The sequence below is a fragment of the Rhinichthys klamathensis genome, unplaced genomic scaffold (assembly GCF_029890125.1).
Source record: "Rhinichthys klamathensis goyatoka isolate OS25496 unplaced genomic scaffold, OSU_Roscu_1.1 h1tg000110l_1, whole genome shotgun sequence".
Lineage (NCBI taxonomy): Eukaryota > Metazoa > Chordata > Actinopteri > Cypriniformes > Leuciscidae > Rhinichthys > Rhinichthys klamathensis.
This window is the reverse complement of record NW_026606648.1, coordinates 2,685,560-2,706,228: the sequence shown is the minus strand read 5'-3', so window position 1 is coordinate 2,706,228 and position 20,669 is coordinate 2,685,560. Positions and strand designations below refer to the sequence as shown.

Below are 20,669 nucleotides of genomic sequence, written 5' to 3'. Positions count from 1 at the left end.
GCTTGACTTTGATCAAATGTTAATAATATAATGACACATGCAAGTGTCTGACCATATAAAGCCACAATATCAACTTTGAAAACAGTTCCCCTTCGTCAGTCACTACGAGTAGGTCTAGATTGACGAATGGGGATCGTTTGCGAGAGCCTATCTACTTCGAGTGAAACTAAACGAGCCAATGCACATTGGCATGCGATAATTGCACCAGCTGCTGTGCATCGGGGTGCGAGCATATAATGAGCACCAGATGCCTCGCATCCATGTCTTTCGCTTCGGAGACAGACAGTGAATGCTTTTCCTGTCTCCTGCAAGATTTCTACACGGTGATTATCGAGTCTCTGTGAAGACTGCGTGGTGTTGGTGTGACGGCGCAAACAGCGGTGGTCGCTATCTCTCCGTGTCAACAGTTTGAGAGCAAAAACAGCTGTTTTCACAGCTTTGTTGGTTCGGTGGGCGTGACACTGAGAGTGAGTGCTCACACAGGATTGGACTATTCTCCTTTGTGTATCCGCGGCTATTCCGCTGTGCGTCTCAGCACCTGAAAGAGCTAACACGATCTGTCTGCGTCTTTTCCAAGATGTCATTCAGATCGTGTGTTTCTGGATGCGGCCAATGTTCGACTCCGGCTGACAGACACGAGCGTTGTATCACGTGCTTGGGCTATAGGCACTTTGAAATGGTAGGGATGACGACTCGGCTGCGCTGCCTCCTTCAGGTGTGCCAGCGTTGCCCGAGTCAGACCCAGAGTTCACGGCTATGCTTTCTCCGGCCGCCGCAAGTGTCAGGCTCGAGTGGAACCCTCCACCGTGTCCCGAACCTTCGCGGCTGGACGATTGGTATCTCGGGTATTCTCAGCGCCCCGCCCCAGTGCCTTTCTTTCCAGAAGTGCATGAAGAGGTTACCAGAGCATGAACGGCACCTTTTTCTGCCCGAAACCGTTCTGGTGCCTCTTCTTCCCTCACTACCCTCGACGGCGGAGCAGCTAAGGGTTACGTGGAGATCCCCCCAGTGGAGCGGTCTGTGGCAATGCAGCTGTGTCCCAAGATCGCTACCTCCTGGCGGGGAAATCCGCACCTCCCCTCCCGGGCATGTCCAGGAGCGACACCTGTGGCTGTGTTCCTCCAGCCGATATGAAGACAGGGTTATACAACCCCTACTTCATTGTACCCAAGAAAGGCGGTGGGTTACGGGATCTCTTATCTCGGTATAGAGTTGGACTCGGTCAACCAGACAGTGCGACTCTCAGAGGTGCGCGTCCGGTCAGTGTTGAACTGCTTGAGTACAATTGGCTTTATGCCACAGCTTCACTACTTCCTGAACTTCAGCCAGCCCTTTGTTTCCTGTCTGCCATTATTGGACAAACTGATTAATCCAGGTGTGCCTGGCCTCAGTAACAATAATCAGGCACACCTGGATTAATCAGTTTGTCCAATAATGACAGACAGGAAACAAAGGGCTGGCTGAAGTTCAGGAAGTAGTGAAGCTGTGCATAAAGCCTATTAAGAGCAGGACAGCGGTCACACTGAAACTCTTTCAGAGGCTCCTGGGGCATATGGCAGCCGCAGCCGCAGTAACGCCGCTCGGATTGCTTCATATGAGACCGCTTCAGCACTGGCTTCACGGCCGAGTCCCGAGATGGGCGTGGCAGAGCGGCACGTACCGGGTGCACGTCACCCCGGCCTGCACTGCCTCCAAAACTTCAGCCCGTGGTCGGACCCTTCGTTTCTACGGGCAGGTGTTCCCCTAGAACAAGTGTCCAGGCATGCTGTGGTCTTCACGGATGCCTCTGCCACTGGCTGGGGGGCCACGTACAACGGGCATACAGTTTCAGGTCTGTGGACGGGGCCCTCAACTGCATTGGCACATCAATTGCCTTGAGTTGCTCACAGTACACCTTGTACACAGTACACAGTAAAAATTCAGTTTTTCCATTTCCTGAAAAGTAGCGTTTTTGGAGATACGTGGTTTCTGCCCCAAAGTGATGATATCTAAATACTGTGGTTTCTTGAACAAGACAAAATGTAGGGTGGGATTTTATTTTGTCAATGGAGAATTGATTGGATGGTTGTGGTTTGCTATTGCTGTGATGTCATGTGCGTGACAGGTTGTCCTGTTCTCGCGCCAGTAAACACGTCATCAGAGAAGAGAAGAGATGTCGCTGCAAGAGGGAGGGACTTTTATTTTGAATAAAAATTATGAGGGCACATGCTTTTTTTTAAAACAATAATTGAAATGCATACATCAATTATAAGAAACTCTGAAATATTCAATAAAAAATAATATATTAGATAGTAATAATTGTGTAAATGTGTTAGATAGTAAGGGGTACAACTCTTGTTGAGGGAGCTCCTGATCGGCTCGAATAAAAGTGGCAAGAGCCCGGAGACCCCCGGAATCAAGCAGAGAGATGGACTAAGTTGACTATTCGACAAAGGGCATTTTCCCCGCTGATGGACTGAGTGTTTCAAGTGCCTTGCTGACAACGGGTATCTTCATTGCTGACGTGAGCTCATCTACTACATGTGATTCTACAAGCTGATATAGGGCGGTGCCGGTTTATGAGATTGTGCTGTGTTTTAACCCTTAATAAAGAATTGTGTGATAACTCTCATTCTGGTGTGCTATTCTCTGATCCCCCAAGTCCATGTGGTTGTGACAAAGTTCACTTATGGTATTGTGAGTTTTCTTGTCTCTTCCCAATTTATTCTTAATTCATGTCTTCATGCATTCAATGGTCATACAATGGTCTAACCTTATGTTTTGAAGTAGCCTATACCACCTTATGCCACAAGCAGGGTCGAGAACATTGCAAGATAATAAAGCAAAAATTCACTCAAGACTCTTTGTTACAGCAAATTTGTCATGTAAGGAAGAACGATGATTTACAGAAATGTACAGCAATGATCATCTAAATCACATGATCAACATTTTTATAGTAATATTAAAACAATAACAGAGATGCAGATAAAAAAATGTCAGTAGATGAAAATGGAATTTAGGAGGGTTAAAAATAATAGATTACTCATAAACAGAGGCAGGTTCAATACCGTTTGCTGTTATTGTGTTGCTAAACTAAGAACACAATACTCTTAAAAGCATAAAAATCAATTTCACACAAATATTGAGTAAAATTGTCAGTTTTTGATTAGACAGAATTATAAATTTTTTTTACTTTATAGTACTTTATTCACATCATGTTTTGTTTATTTCTGTTCAAGGACTCTTATTTAGATTTTTGTTCCATGGTTCCCGTGTTATTAGTTCCTGTGTTTAGTTCCTGTTTCCTTGGTTGTCATGGTTCCTAAGTATGAGCCAGTCCAATACCCTTACGGTTTTTGCAGTTGACCACTAGTCTACTACATGAATTATTTCCATAGTTTGACCAAAGTGTTCAAGTGGGCGTGAAAACGTACTCGGTTACTAACGTAACCTCGGTTCTCTCTAGAGAGGGAACGAGTACTGCGTAATAGCTTTACGCTAGGGGAAAAACTCTTTTCCACGAGATATTGAAGCCAAAAATTATCCTTAATTTTTTATTAATGTAAAACGCTTTGCAGCAGCAAGCAGACATATGCGAAACAGCTCGCGCGCCTATTGGTTGCTCTTGCGGCAAATGCAGCAGCCTATCGAGAGAGACTCTGCGTGACGTAATGACCAATGGGGGCAATTCGCGCCCATATCGTCACGTCCCGCCAGAAAGGGCGTGGTCTCACCCTATAAATATGCTCGTTAGGCTGGTACAAGCTGGTTTTTATCGCTGAAGCGAACCAGAGCGTATTCCAAGCACGGCAAGATACGCAGTACTCGTTCCCTCTCTAGAGAGAATCGAGGTTACGTTAGTAACCGAGTACGTTCTCTTACGAGAGTATCTCTCGTACTGCGTAATAGCTTTACGCTAGGGGAACACAATGCAACACGCCGTGCGTACAGGGATCCAACACCAAAGTCCCAAGGGCCGAAGCCCAGGGCTCATGTAGTGCATAATCACCATAAACTCACATAGAGTGGGGGAAGAGAGGCTGGAAGCGTCATTCCCTATAAAAAAGCACCCAGCGGGGCTATCATATGACAATAAAACGCGCAGCCAGGGTGAAAGCTTTCAGCCTGATCTGGGTGGCCATACGTGTGTCAACACTCATGGGGCTGCAGTAAACTCAGCATCTGGGCCGCACAGCGGGGCAGATAGCACTGAATTTTAGACCGCCAAAAGCTTAGCTTGTAAGGCGGGTACCTCCAGGTTATAGTATTTTATAAATGTAGACAGCGAGGCCCAGCCCGCGGCCGTACAGATATCTTGCAGGGAAACCCCGCTCGACCAAGCCCACGAAGAGGCCACGCCTCTCGTGGAGTGCGCTCTGACACCCAAGGGGCACTGTAGGCCCTTTGCAGAGTAAGCGAGCGCAATGGCATCCACTATCCATCTGGATAGGCTCTGTTTTGAGGCGGCGAGTCCCTTGGAACGCCCGCCAAACAAAACGAAAAGCTGCTCCGTCTGTCTGAAAACAGACGAGCGTGACACATAAGCTTTCAATGCCCTGACGGGGCAAAGGAGACTCGCGTCCTCCTCCTCACTGAGAACCGGAAGGGCGGACAGGGAAATTACCTGGGCCTAAACGGTGTATTGAGGGATTTCGGGACATACCCGTGCTTAGGTTTGAGAATGACCTTCGAGTCATTAGGCCCAAACTCCATACACGACGCGTTTACTGAAAGCGCCTGCCAGTCCCCTATGCGCTTCACTGAAGCGAGAGCCATGAGAAACACTGTTTTGAACGACAGGTGTTTCATGTCCACCAGCTGGATTGGCTCGAACGGGGCGCCTTTCATGGCCTCCAGGACCGTGGAAAGGTCCCACGTCGGGACTGAAGGGGGTTCAGCCTCCGAGCTCCCCTAAGGAAACGCACGACTAAGTCGTTTTTCCCCAGCGACTGGCCAGACACCGGTTTTGCAAACGTTGCTATGGCCGCCACATATACTTTGAGCGTGGATGGGGTCCTGCCCTTATCCAGTAGCTCTTGAAGGAAGGAAAGCACTTCCGAAACCCCGCATTCCACAGGTGAAAAGCTCTGGGCTTGACACCATGCAGAGAAAACAGACCATTTCGAGGAGTAGAGCCGCCTGGTAGACGGAGCTCTAGCCTGCGCGATCGTGTTTAACACTCCTTCTGGGAGGCTAGCGGGTACCCGTTGATGGCCCATGCGTGCAGGGACCACAACTCCGGGCGAGGGTGCCAAATCGAGCCCTCCGCCTGAGAGTGGAGGTCTCTCCTCAATGGTACAGGCCATGGGGCAGTGCTGGTCAGCTGCATCAGGGCAGGGAACCACGTCTGGTTTGTCCAGAGCGGAGCTACGAGCAGCACTGGGCATCCGTTCTCCCTGATTCGTTCCAACACCTGAGGCAGGAGCGAGACAGGAGGAAAAGCATATAGGGGGCAGCGGGGCCAAACATGAGCCAGCGCGTCCTTGCTTTTCGAGAAAAACTCCGGGCAATGAGCGTTTTCGTGGGACGCGAATAGGTCCACCTGTGCTCTGCCGAACGTTTTCCACAGCAGCTGGACCGTCTGCGGGTGCAGCGACCATTCCCCTGCTGGAACATTGTTCCTGGACAGTCTGTCTGGTCCCACATTCAGGTGACCAGGCACGTGCGCTGCTCTCAGTGAGAGCAGGCTGTGCTGAGCCCAGACCAGGAGGCGTTCCGTCAGCCTGTGAAGGTTTCGTGACCTGACGCCGCCCTGGCGATTTATGTATGCCACCACTGACATGTTGTCCGACCGGACCAAGACGTGGTGGCCTGTTACCTGGGGACAAAAACGCCGTAGCGCTTTGTCGACTGCTATCATCTCCAAGCAGTTTATGTGAAGGAGCTTTTCCCGTTCTGACCACAGGCCAGCTAGCGGTCTGCCCTCGAGCAGCGCTCCCCATCCCGAGGTGGAGGCGTCCGTAGACACCACCTTCACACTCGAAGCGGTCCCCAGACTCACACCTGACTGATACCAGTCGGTTATTTTCCAAGGTTCCAGAGCTGAAACACACTGTAGGTTGACCCTGAGGCGAAACAGACCCGCTGTCCATGCCCTGGGTGGAACCCGCGATTTCAGCCACATCTGCAGTGGGCGCATGCGAAGCAAGCCCCACTGGAGTACAGAGGCCGCTGAGGCCATCAGCCCCAGCATTTTCTGAAACCTTTTGAGCGGAACTATCGAGCCGTGGCGGAAGGATTTCGCGACGCGCTGAATATTTAGTCCGCGCTCTGGTGACAGGCGTGCCGTCATGGATAGCGAGTCTAACACTGTTCCCAGAAAGGAAATTTTCTGACTGGGAGACAGTGAGCTCTTCGCCCAATTGACTGTGAGGCCCAGCTCCTCGAGGTGCTCGAGTAATGCGGCCCTGTGTTCTATGAGCTCCGATCGTGATCGAGCTAGAATCAGCCAATCGTCCAAGTAGTTCAGGACTCGCATGCCCTGAAGTCTCAGGGGTGCGAGCGCCGCGTCCATGCACTTCGTGAATGTACGAGGTGCTAGGGACAGGCCGAACGGCAGGACTGTGTATTGATATGCCTGGCCCTCGAAAGCGAATCTCAAGAATCGCCTGTGATGGGACGCTATTTGTATTTGGAAATAGGCGTCTTTCAGATCTATTGACATAAACCAGTCCCCGTGGCGCACTTGCGCGAGGATTTTCCTGGTCGTAAGCATTCTGAACTGGCGCTTCACAAGCGCTCTGTTCAGCTGTCGCAGATCTAAAATGGGTCTGAGACCTCCATCTTTTTTCGGTACCAGAAAATATCTGCTGTGTAGGCCCCCTTGCTCTGAGCTTGAGATAAAAGGTTCTATAGCACCTTTGCTCAGTAGTTTCGCTATCTCGGCTTGAAGTAGATGAGATACTTCGTTTTCCACCGTCGTCTCGACGCGCGCCGTATAACGGCGGGGACGTCGAGCGAACTGTAGCGAATAGCCTCTTTTTATAGTGTTCAGCACCCATTCTGATACCCCAGGAAGCTGTGCCCACACTTTCGCGTGAATAGCTAGGGGTAGAATGAGATCTGGGCTCTGGCCGAGACATAGTGACGGCAAGAGAGCTCCGGCGTGCTGTAACACAGACACTGTGTTTACAGTGTGTGAGGCGGGGGGCGCGCCGATCGCGGCGGGCAGCCTGGCCGCGCTCAAAACCCTTATAGCAGTTTGCTGAGGGAGAGAGAGCGGGGCGAGCCCCGTGGGGCTTAACATGTCTGTGAGTGAATGTGGGCGCATGACAGCGGGCACATTTACTGCACTGAAAAACACCGTCGGCCTGAGCTGACTGAATGCGTGTTGGTTTCGTTTTCACAGAACCCGTGGGACATGTGGTGTGTAGTGTTTGTGGGCACTGAGACGTAGGCACATTCACTACATTTAGTGCACAATCGACATGAGGCGATTTTGTTTGTGCGAGCCCTGCATTTTTGCGGGCTGTGTTTGTGTGTAGAAATGAGCCCTGGGTTGTAGGCATTTTCAATACACTCATAACACCATCGGCTGTGGCCGGAATACCAGAAAATACACCATTTATGTGATTTATCTGGGTCGCCGTGGGAACAGCATTTGTGTGCAGGCAAGCGGGCATGGTACTGGCTTGCTTACTGCAAAATACACTGGAACAGTCACATTTTCTGGAACTGAACGAGCGAAAATTTCAGTGGAAGTCTGGCCACGGCGAGACTGAAACACCGTCGATTTCCTAGGAGGCTAGGAAGACTTGTGTTGGTTTCGTTTTACAGAAACCGTGGTAGTGTTTGTGGGCACTGGGTTGTGGGCACATTCACTACATTTAATGCACAATTGACATGCGTCGATTTCATTTGTGCGAGCCCTGTACCGTGGCGGGCTGTGTTTGTGTGTAGAAATGAACACTGGGCTGTGAGCATTTTATTACACTTATAACACCATCGGCTGTGGCCGGAAAACCAGAAATACAATGGTTACATGATTTTTCTGGGTCGCCGTGGAAACGGCCTTTATGTGCAGGCAAGCGGGCCGTGGTACCAGCTTGTTTACTGCAAAATACACTGGAACAGTCGCATTTTCTGGAACTGAACGAGCGAAAAGTTTCGGTGGAAGTCTGGCCGCGGCGAGACTAAAATTTTATCTACTGCGAGAGCCGGGATCGAACACGGGTCTCTCGCGTGAAAGCTTCGGGTTCCGCCACTGGGCCACAGGGAGAACTACACTAGCGCAAGCAGATAAGAGAGTGTCATCACAGTTTTGTGTGTGTCGGCGTTTGTATGCAGGTGTGCGTTATACAACAGGCTCATTGCTGCAATAATGACATTTTCAGCCGCTCAAACTAGGAGCTGAGAAATGTTTGAGAAATGGAGATTAGTCCGGCCTCGGCGGGACTAAAACACACTCTTTTCTCATTTGCCGGTGACGCACGCCCATGGGGGGCGGGGTAGATTTCTTATAACGTAAAGAAAGCTAGCCGCGGTTTTAGGGCTTGCGGTCTTGATGCTGGCCCGTTTCCTTGACGACTCGCGGACAGAAGGCGGAGGTCCACAGAGCTCGCCTGTTGCGCGGCGGTTGCGCGGGCGCTTCCCAATCGAGGCCGATGCTTTCCACGGCCTGAGAGAGCAGACGCATCAGCTCAGTCTCAATGCCGGTTCTCTTACCAGTGGTCTGGCGGGAAACGCTAGCGGAGGGGAGGTCCACGGAGCTCGCCCAATCCTCGCTATCGGATGCCAGAAGAGAACACGCCTCGGTGGGTTCGTCGAACTCGTGGACGGACGCGGCGGCAGGCGGCGGCCGTTGTCCGTCAGTGAGCGACTCGAGCGAAGCCGGCGAAGCTGGCGGGCGAACCGGCGAGCTTTGGCGGGCTGGAGAAAGCTCGGGAGCGCGCTGGGCGCGGCGCTTCTTGCGGCGCGGCACCACGCCGGGCTGTGGTGAAGGCTCGGAGAATGATGCCAGGCGAGTCCTCAGAGTCACCATAGGCAAAAGCTCGCAATGAGGGCATCCGCCGTCAGCGAGCGCGAGAGCCGCGTGATCCTCACCCAGGCAGGAAACACAGATGACGTGCCGGTCTCCGACGCTGAGCGGGGCGCGGCACGAGCCACAGGATGGCATCTTTAAAAAGACGCAGCTCTTTTGTGAAGAGAAGTGTGAGTCGCGTCAAGTAAGCGAGCAAACACTCTCAGCAGAGTAAAGATACACAGAGTATAAAAGGATATAGAACGCCGGAAAGCGCAGCAGGTACGGCAGTTGAAGGCGGCGACGCCAGCGACTCCAGAGCTCGTCCCGCTTGAAAGGCTTGCTTCGACGGCGCGGCTTCTCACTCCGGATCCAGCGATGCGTGTGCGTCGCTGAAGAGATAAAAATCAGCTTGTACCAGCCTAACGAGCATATTTATAGGGTGAGACCACGCCCTTTCTGGCGGGACGTGACGATATGGGCGCGAATTGCCCCCATTGGTCATTACGTCACGCAGAGTCTCTCTCGATAGGCTGCTGCATTTGCCGCAAGAGCAACCAATAGGCGCGCGAGCTGTTTCGCCTATGTCTGCTTGCTGCTGCAAAGCGTTTTACATTAATAAAAAATTAAGGATAATTTTTGGCTTCAATATCTCGTGGAAAAGAGTTTTTCCCCTAGCGTAAAGCTATTACGCAGTACGAGAGATACTCTCGTAAGAGAACCGCAAGTGTTTTAAGATTTTTGTTTACTCAATGGGACACACTTAATCACTGCATGATTGTGGTGCTTCATTTTCAGACGTTTTACAAATGACATATAAATCTCTGCCGCCATCTCTGCATCAATAAAATGTGCAACACTTTATGTTTTACAAACAAATTATTATCTGATTTAACTAATTTAACCTAAGTTAGATGTCTAGGAATGTTTTCCTAGACATGATCCGTGAAATTAAATCTGGGCACATAAATTCCTGAATTGAATGAATGAATAACGGGATACGCTTAGCCTCAAAGACCGATCCGAAGCGGTATTAGAGATGGTGTGAATTTAGTGTTTTTTAGTTGTTGTTTTTTTATCACAAGAGGGTATTACTGATGTATTTTATTTTGTAGAAGAAAGCGTGAACATATTTTGAGCCTGTGCTTTGAGCTTCACCACAGACCTTATTTCAAGCATTTAACCAAAACTCATTAAAAAAATGATTGACTTCAGGACGATACGAACTCGTTTCAGGGTTTTTTCCTTCAACGACATGTCATCCCTGCAGTTTTGCTTCCAAGTCATTTACTAAAATTGTGTAATGAACGCCTAGCTGTGAATTATCCCATAAAGGTGCAGTATATAATATTGAGAGCTAGCAATTGAAATGGGTACTGCAGTCCAAATTCAAAAAAATTGAGAGTTGTTTCCCTGCCCCCTCCCCCTCAGACTTGATGCGGGTTGATTGATTGAGGACACACAAGGAGGGTGGAGCTTCAAGAGCTTGTGAGTGTTAACAGCTCTGATTACCTCATGCAGATGTGACCCCCAGGGGGCACTCAAGCGCACAATTTGAATACCTAAGCTAGACTCAGCTAGAAAAACCAAACAGCGCTCCCCTTCAAGCTATCTAGGCAGGTTATGTCCAATGAAGGAACAGAAATGGGACTGATGTAGGCTACTCAAACATAACTTTATTAAACACTATACACAGATAATATACTGGTTGGCAATCAGAGCAAACAAATGTTCCCCGTAGGTAACAGTGGACGTAATTCTACAATAAATAAGTCACAGTGAATAAAGTCTCATAGTAGATGTGTCTCATAATACATAGAGAATAAAGTCGAATAAATAGATACTGTTCACATACACACCCTCCAACACTGCAAGAAACAATTCACACCAAATAGGCCGTGCACACACTGACACGGCGTTTCACACTTCACACTATAGTGAACACTGCAAAAATAAACAACAATGGACCGTGTTATGGCGCTACTCAATGGAAATGAGTTTAGCGTTAAAGACAAATAGACGTAGGCCTAACCTTCCAAAAAGACTCACGTTCTCCCGTTTGCCCAGCTGATACTCGAAGAGGCTCACTCTTCAACTTACACCACAATGTCCTCCCGTCCACATCTCACAACACATTTAAAGGGAAGCGCCACTTATGCCACCTGATCCAAATAATCAGTGCCAGTGTGGGCAGGCCTTCAAGCTACACTTCCCATCTCAACCACCCTACCCGCTCACAGACAAGCACTAAAATGTCAGACTGTTCAGACAATGATGGAGAGACTCAAGAAGAAGAAGTAGAATGCAACAGGACGTTTCCTAATGATTAGTTGGTGAATTTATGTTGCTGATGTGGTGTTAACTATCTTCAAGTAGCCTATTTGATTAGCATATTCTGTCATGATAATCTATAAATTGCTTGTGTGGGAACTTTTGTAAGATGCCTACAGAGTGACATGCTATTGCATTTGTGTTACGTACTGTATTGCATGTGAAAATTTGAGGGTTAGTGATGTCACTATCCCAGGAGGAATCTCGTGTATACCAGCCGTTTGTTGTAGTCCTTAAATATTTTCCTTTGTTTTGAACTTTGAGCATTGTAACTTTGCAGATGTTGTTTTTGCTCAAACAGCAACATTACACACTAACTAAAGTTAGAAAAGTGAAATCATAATTAACCACCCCTTTAAATGCTCTGTGTGTATTCCTGTATTACAGGGGGTGGTCAGAGGTATATGACATCACATCACTAAAACTATATTTAAAGCTGCTGTCCGTAACTTTTTTGGGTTAAAAATTATCCAAAATAATAATAATTAAAAAAAACATAACCAGCCAGTGTTCAAAAATATCTGCTTGCTTTTGCCCGATTCAAAACGGTTAGCTTGTAATAATGATTTTAATTCCAGTGGTACTGGTGGATTTCCGCGGGAAATTCGAGCATGTCTTTGCGTCATTACGTCACATCTGTACACATAAAGAAGGCGTCGGCTATATTGCGTGAGGATGTTGGAGGTGGACATTTTTTGCCTTTTCTCACAGCATTAAATAATTAAACTTATGGCGGATCCAGAAAGGTTCAAACGACAATCACCAGTGACAACTGGACATTCACCACTTGTAAAACCCCAAATAATTCGGACTTCGGAGTGGGTAACGTTAGAGAAAAAAGAGACTGCAACTGGCCCACGCGAAAACAAGGATAAACATCGGTTCAAAACGGACGCAGAGACGGCTTTTTTTCTTTTAGGACAGGTAAGACATTTCAATAGTTCAATCGTGTAACAGTAGCACTTGTTCGCTTAATTCACACAGTTACGGAGTTTCCTGTCTTTATTCGTTTAGCTATTATGGTAAATATTTTGTGCTAGCTATGAGAGGGAGCAATTCACCTCTACTCCAAGCAAACCAAACCGGCCTCCTCCGAAATTATATATAGTTTTAAATATGCATCGGATTACAGATACGTGTTTTTTTTTTTTTTTTTTTTCTCAAAGAAAACCAGTAAAGAAACATTAATTTATTGGTATGACAATTAGAAATTAGACTGCACAGAAATAGAAACTGAACTACAGGGTAATCATAATACACATTAAATGTAGTCACAATGCTGATGTTGATAATTTGAGAACAAAGTATAATTTGAAAGGTTTGACGCGATCGTTATATTTAATCAGCACGATTTACTGCAAGGCTTTCCCCCCTTAGTTGATGACGTGGATGTTACTTACTTGTTCAGATGACATTTTCCGATGAAAATTCGTATGTTGTCATGGTCATACTGTAGGCCTACTTCCAAAAGTAGAATGTGTGATTCTGAATGCCAGTTTCCACATCGGCGCGGTGACTGACAGACTCGCAGTCTCAAAACATTGTGTTCATCCGCGCTGTTTCATGCCGATGTGCAACTCACGCAAAGTTAATAATTCCGCGAATAACTGCAATTACAGATTTCAAACAGAGATGGCGACAAAGAGGGAAAATGCCGGACTGCAGCTTTAATCAAACTAGCAGAATGAGACACCTTTAGAAACTTTGGGTTTCCGTTTTTTTTATTAGTTTTACTTTTTTTGTGGGTTTAAGTGTTGCAGTCTTTTGCAGTTAGTATTAGTATAGTTATAGTTAGTTTTATTGATGAGCACTGAAAAAAAGTTAGCAAAAAGTACACAAGAATACACAATAAGCAATGAATGAGTGTGCAAATGCTAACATTTATCAATACTATCAAAACAAACAATCATGCATTGCCTTTCCTTGTTTGATATGACCCTATAAACATTATTATTGTATTTGAGTTTATCTGCATATTTTTGTGTTATGGTTTCCATCCTCTTTGAACGAATGACAAACAAATCGTCAAGAGTGGGAAATGGGAAATCGAGTACATCCTGTCACTAAGTGTTTAAAGATCTTGCATAAAGGAAGACATTTTCAAAAACTTCTGCTTTTCTTTGACTGCACTGTTCTGAAGTAAGACTCGTCTCTTGTGAAATTTTAACAATATAAATCATAAGAAATGTGGTAAACATCAAGTTCATGACAACACTTATTTATTTGATAAAGGGTAACACTTTTTAATAATGTTCAGTTATAAGTCACTTATAAGTTAGAAGTTAAAGGGGTGTTTTCACAAGATGTAAAATAAATCTCTGATGTCCCCAGAGTGTGTATGTGCAGTTTTAGCTCAAAATACCCCACAGATATTTTTATATAGCATGTTAAAGTTGTCACTTTTTGAGGGTTAGCAAAAACGCACCGTTTGTGTCTGTCCCTTTAAATGCAAATGAGCTGCAGCTCCCGACACAGTGGGCGGAGCTTCAAGAGTGTGTGTGTTAGCAGCTCCGATTACCTCGCAGAGACACAGCAAAAATGTCAGAAACTGTTCTGCCTTTTATGTTTAAACCGGAGTCAGACAAAGATGGAGAGACTAAGAAGAAGTGACAACATGTAGAATGCAACAGGACGTCTCTGAATGGTTAGTTGATGAATTTATGTTGCTGATGAGGAGTTAACTATCTTCAATTAGCATATTCTGTCAGGATAATCTATAAATCGCTTATACTGTTGTGAGATGCACACAGAGTGACTACAACAGCTCTTCCTCTTCTCAACATGGACTGTGTTCCCGGGGGCAGGGTTTATGTAAATTTTAGGGTTAGTGATGTCACTAACCCGGGAGGAAGCTCGTGTAGTTCCTACCAGCCGTTTGTTGTAGTCCTTTAAAAATGATTTCTTTAAAATAAAATATCTCCCTTTGCTTTGAACTTTGAGCGTTGTAACTTTGCAGATGTTTTTTATGCTCAAACAGCAACATTCACACTAACTAAAGTTAGAGAAGTGAAATCATAATCAACCACCCCTTTAATGAATAACTAATTAATTACAAAACATGATTATACATTCATAACTGATTAATAAGTGATATGCTAACCTTCTATTTAAATTACATTTTAATTCAGTTATGTCATTTATAAATGATTATTTAATGATGAGCTAATTATTTACAAAACATGACTATAACACGTTTCCGTGTGATTAATACTTTACACTTTAGATTAGGGGATGCAGAAAGTGCTGTAAATTACTTGTATAGATATACAGATCATTTGTAACAGATCAGAAATATCTACAAATGATCTGTAACACATTTACAAGTGATGAATAATTTACACTTTAGATTAGGGTATGCAGAAAGCTTTGTAAATGATTTATTAATGCGTTCACACATAACAGGTGTTGAACACTTTGTAGTGTGTACTGCAGTGTAAATGTTGACTGGTGAGGGTATAGACAGTTGTCTTCTCTGACACACATGGACTCTTTAACCACTGTGCACATGATGTGAGCATCAGTTGAAGGTAAATTCGGTTCTGAGGTTCACATTATCACTTGATCCACACACTCCACGCAGAGTGAAAAGATTTAACATAACTCACGTCATTTATAAATGTTTATCCGCTTCAAAACAAATAAATTACTCTTCTTCAAAATACTGCTTTAGCATACCTGCATGTTTGGTCTTATGAACACAGACCAGCTTACAACTTTCACGATACATCAATAAATTATACTAATCAATTACTAATGGTTCATTTATCATTTGTTAATGATTAACCATTGTTTATTGAGATTATCAGGTGTTTCCTTGTGCCATGTGCTAGCCCCAGGGAGTTTTGTTTTGTTTTTTGTAGTTTTGTTTTGTTTTTACCTCTTATTAAAATATCCATTGTTCCTGCATTTGAGTCCTCGCTCCTTTTCATCAACCCAGACCGTGACAGTATCAACTAATGACTTAATAACTATCTACTAATGATCTGTTTGATTTACTTAATCATTTAAAATCTTTTAAGATTACTTACGACACATTTGTAAATCGATAACATAACACTTATAAATAATTTATGAACATAGTCATTTTGTAAATGATTTGCTCATCATTAACTAATCATTTATAAATGACTTAACTGAATTAAAAAAAAAAAACATTCATAACATTAGCTCACCGCTTATTACTCAATTATGAACGAATTGTCATGTTTTGGAAATGATAAGTTCATCATTAACTAATAATTTCTAAATTATTTATAACTGAATTAACAAACAATCAATACATTTTAGCATATCACATATTAATAATTTATGAATGTTTATTCATGTTTTGTAAATTATTAGTTCATCATTAACTAATAACTAAGTAACTTATAACTGAACGTTATTAAGATATTAGTCATGGAAGAGTCTGCAGTGACTGTTAACTCTCTTTAAATTTAGTTAGCATAATTTTGTGTTATGGTTTCCATCCTCTTTGAACGACGCACAGAATGAACAAAGGCTGATTGGTAATATCTCGTCCGTGTTGCTGAGATATCGTCAAGAGTAGTAGCCTACATCACGTCACTAAGTGTTTAAGAGATCTCGCATAAAGGAAGGTCATCTTCATAAACTTCTGCTTTTCTTTGACTGCACTGTTCTGAGGTAAGGCTTGTCTCTATAAATCACAAGAAATATATTGTAAACATTAAGTTCATAATAAGACAAAACTTATTTATTTAATAAAGATATTAATCATGGAAGAGTCTGCAGTGATAAAATCTCTTTAAATCTCTTTAGTTAAACACTAGCCTGACTGCGTCGTCAGACTTCGTACTTCCGCTCTATTTCAGTTCGCTACGAAGCAAAGCGAAGTAGCAGAGTTTGGTATTACCAGGCTAGTTAAACACAGTAATAACACACAAGCTGAAGGTACAATTCATTGATTACAGTTGTGGATAGAGTAAAAACAATTTGTTGTGGTTTTTTTTTTTTTTTGCACACAAGTATATTTAGGTTATTTCCTGTTTGTGTCAGAGCTCCAGTGATGCCCATGTTCCAGATCATGTCCTTCATCATCATCATCGTCAGCTCTGTGTTTCTACACACTCACTCAGGTTGGTCCATATTACACTCAAATTTTATTTTTATTTTAAACAATCACATTCAGCAGAACCACAACTTATGATACACAAGAGATAAAATAGTGTGCAGGCATGTGATTGGCAAAGGACAAGAAAATGTATCGAGCAAAGACCCTTAAAGCTATCATATGACTACAGTAGACTTTAAATACAGGGCACAAGTCATATGTCATAATTACTTTTATGGTGCTGTTTTGTCCTTTTTGGAGCTTGACTTTCCTATGTCAGTGTACTGTACTCTTTTGTTGTGAGCCAGGGCAGTATGAAAAAAATCTTTAAAACCTTTATTTTAAGAACACATAAATATTTTACCTCTCTAAGGTTTAAATTAAAATGCTCTAATGTGTTTTTATGTTTCAGCTGATGGTAATACCTACTCTGCAGTGATGCCTCAGACAGTAACAGCTCTGACAGGCTCTTGTGTGCAGATTCCTTGTACATTCAACATCTCCAGTTTGGAGGACAAACGTAACAAGGCAAAATCTATTTATGGGATCTGGGTAAAAAAGAAACCCCAGTTTGCTGATGAAGACGGTTTTATAGCTTTTAATAGCAGCAAAAACATCATAAGAGGATTTAGTGACATACAGATGACTGGAAATCTCAGTGAGAGGAACTGCACAACTGTCTTCTATAACATCATGATGAATCATTCAGATTTTTACTACTTCAGACTGGAAATGGAGCCAAATCTGTTCAGAGGAACGTTTCACACCAATACAGACGATTTAAGTAAGACTGTGAGGATCACTGTCAAAGGTAAACATCATCTCCACTGTCTTTAACATACAGGTTCTTATGCTTTCCTTCACTTGTAATTCACTTGATAAATTGAATAGATAAATACATTTAAATGTAAATAATTAACAAACATCACTAAGAACGTGTGATGAGCTCATTTATATCTGTAGATTCACCACAACCTCCTGAACTTAAACCCACTGATCTGAAACCAGTAATGGAGACCACAACAGTCAGTCTGAGCTGCTCCGCTGAAGCCCCCTGCCCAAAACAACCTCCTACATTATCCTGGTCTTACATCCCTGAATCTGCCCACATTACAACACAGTTACAGGAGAAACCTGATAAAACCCAGTCAGTGTTTTCACACATGACCTTCAAAGCTTCATACATGGATAACAGAAAGAACATCTCCTGCACTGCTACATATCCAAGAAAATCATCTAAAGACTCAACTGTGGAGACCACCGTGATGCTACGAGTCCTGTGTAAGAGATTTGACTGCTTACTTCCTTTAACATAGCCCTGTGCGTGCTTAAATGCACAAAGTGCTGCTTAAACAGAATTTGGTGTTTAGCTTCCTAGAAATGTCTAATGCACAGGTATTTTACATGCTTTCCCTATTTATGTGCTTGTGTTTCTGTCAAAGTTTCTCCAAAAGAAACTCGCATCACCATCGATCCATCGGCTTCAGTCTCTGTTAACACTAGTGTGACTTTGACCTGCAAAAGCAAAGGCAGTCCATCAAGAGAAATGAACTACACCTGGTACAAACGTGGACAGGAGATGGCTATAGCTCAGGGAAAGCAGATTACCTTCAATGGAACTCAAAATAATGCAGGATGGTATTCCTGCACTGCACAGAATGAACACGGAAAACAGTCATCAGCAGAGATCCAGCTCACAGTTGAAGGTGAGTTTACACAGTCTAAATGTAAAGATCATATCAAGGTCATTTACAGATTCAAGGCAATGAAGATTATATTGAAATACAACATTCATGGTCCAATTACAAGTGTTTCACATCCTATAGAACAAGATGGACACTTAATGCCTCTGATTGTTGGTTGTGTGGGAGGAATTGTGGCAGTGCTCACGCTCTCTGCTCTTGGGTTTTGTGCAAGGTAAAAAATATTAACTTTCATTGTGAATTAAACAGTAGTTGTATTCCTGTTATGCCTTTTTTGAAACATCCTGTTTTTTTCCCAGCACATTTTTTTCTGCTCTTTAGAAACGAGAGGGGATCCTTTTTTACACGTATTAAGAATCCCACATTGTTTTGCAACATATTTCTGTTGTCATTGCCAATTTACACTTGATCCGTTTGAATATAATTTTTGCCACTGCAAAAATAACCATTTCGAAAAATTTCTTTACTAGGAGAAAGATTTTCAACGAACCCAGTGCCAATGAAAAGAATCGTTCTGGTCAGGTAAATGTAGTTTATTTTTGTATAGTTTTGTGTAGAAATCTGGTTCATAAAAGTTCAATTTCTATATATTTCTTGTTTATTGATTCACCAGCTTGTTCGCATTTATTATGACCATTCATTTATTAAAAATGCAATAATTATTTTTTCTAATTATGTGAAAGATGTTACATATGAAAATATTTTGCACATAAAACACGATTGTAATCTGTTTTCATTGTGCACAGGTTAAAATCACAGACGTGGATTATATCAAGACTGCCAGTTACATCACGACCAATGAAATGTCTGATGATGAAACACTGATCATCTACTATGAAAAGACTGACATCTCAGAGCAACAGAACTTCTGCATCACAGAGACACTCTTCAAGCATGATGAATACACAGAAATAGAGTACAGGGTACCTTAGGGTTTGTAGGTTCACTTAAAGGCAATTCACCGACAGACGCAGTTTCCCTGTTGGCGTCTGTTACTGTTCGGCGCTTGTTTTCAATCATTCAATCAATGTTTGTGAGTAGTGGAATGTCTTGAGACGTGATGTACTGTAATCTGGTGATTGTCCGTGATGGATGCTGTCTGTTGGTGCAGTGTGAGTTGACCCATATACAGTGGGTATAAAATGTCTACACACCCCTGATAAAATAGCAGATTTTTTACATGTTTGAAAAATTAATCCAACTAAAAGAAAAAAGAAAAAAAGTCAGATCTTTTTCCAGGAAGCTCTTAAGAATTTTTTTAACCCTCAGCCCACACATTTACAAAGCTATTTTTTTTAATACAAATTATATGTCATTTTTTATGTTTACTTCTAAACTATACATTTGTGCTGTGTTTTGGGGGATTTGTGGTACTTTTTTTTAACCACATTACTCAACATTCATTTTTCTGCTCCTATCACAACTTTTTTGATATATGTTGTGAATATATATATTTAAACATTATAAAATACATTAAAATCTGTATTTTATATTATATAATATTATATAAATATTATTATTTTCTCAGAAACGAGTGTTTTTAGCTGGTTTGACAGCCGCTAAGAAAATAGTAGCAACGAGATGGAAACCTCCACATTCTCTTAATAAGCAGTATTGGGTTCTCACATTTATAGATGTGGTGTATCTCGAATTGTCCACTGCACGCATTCATGGCGCAAGAGAGGACACCATTAGACTCTGGGCCCAAACATTGGAAAAACTCAAGGGTTTACTGAGTTGAATTAATACCCCCCTCCTTCTCTCTCTGGTTTTATGGTCATTTTATCTTATTTTATTGTTATTGTTCATCTGGTTAATTTATTTTTTCCTTATTATTAATCATATATTCCAACTGTCGTAGATTTCTCTCAGCTCTATTCTACTGTTTTTTTGTTTTGTTTTTTGTTTTTTTTAAATGGATTTTTTTTCTAACAATTTTAATAATCTGTAGTACTTATATATATTTGTGTATATCTTGAAGTATATTCTGTATGTTTGTTTATTTATTCATTATATATAATTTTTCAGTATCTTTGTTATCCCACTGATATAGTACCCTATATATATTTATTTTAAATTTGTATTATCTTAATTATTGATTTATTCATTTTTTTTATTTTTTTATTTGTATCTCTTTTTTTCATACTGGGGTAATTGCTGATTGTTTGTCTTCGTCATTATATGTCATGTTTAAACAATAAAAATATGATAACAAACAAAAATATTATTAATTTTTTGTTGTTGTTGTTTGAAGTGTTTTGAAGTGTCTGTATTTGCAATAATGCCACATATAGTTGCAAATATATAACTAAAATTCTTCTAACAAATTATTTATTTCAATGAACCAAATGTAAAAAATCACTAACTTTTGATCATTTAATTATGACATTATTAAAAAAAATATGTGAACAAAACCAATTGTTGGAGTTGTAACCTTGTAACCAATCAGGTCAACGTGCCGGCGGGCTTTAGCATTTCATTACTATGCCGTAAAGCAGTGGAGTCTCAAGAGAAGCCAGGTTATCCAGATATAGTGGTATGAAAAATATACCTATGATGGGCCCCGTCGCAGATTCGATAATTGCGACTTTTTAATCTCTCAATTCTGAATTCTTTTCTCTAAATT

The 20,669-nt window shown here is 42.8% G+C and overlaps 1 protein-coding gene across 1 annotated transcript; it reads left to right on the top strand.

Annotated features, from left to right (window-relative positions):
• Positions 1 to 685: 685 nt before the first annotated feature.
• On the top strand, positions 686 to 18,975 carry LOC130087635 (B-cell receptor CD22-like). Its single transcript, XM_056254044.1, has 8 exons — positions 686 to 1,179; positions 16,286 to 16,365; positions 16,753 to 17,151; positions 17,304 to 17,621; positions 17,783 to 18,046; positions 18,167 to 18,257; positions 18,514 to 18,565; positions 18,790 to 18,975. Exons 1-8 carry the CDS (start codon positions 686 to 688, stop codon positions 18,973 to 18,975), a joined length of 1,884 nt encoding a protein of 627 aa, XP_056110019.1.
• The last annotated feature ends 1,694 nt before the right edge of the window (positions 18,976 to 20,669 follow it).

Bases quoted from the DNA above. Each gene is read 5' to 3' on its own strand.
- LOC130087635 (XM_056254044.1), top strand. From the start codon at position 686: ATGACGACTCGGCTGCGCTGCCTCCTTCAGGTGTGCCAGCGTTGCCCG. The intron at 1,180-16,285 runs GTGGGTTACGGG...TGTTTGTGTCAG, and splicing joins CATTGTACCCAAGAAAGGCG to AGCTCCAGTGATGCCCATGT. The intron at 18,258-18,513 runs GTAAAAAATATT...TTTCTTTACTAG, and splicing joins GCTCTTGGGTTTTGTGCAAG to GAGAAAGATTTTCAACGAAC.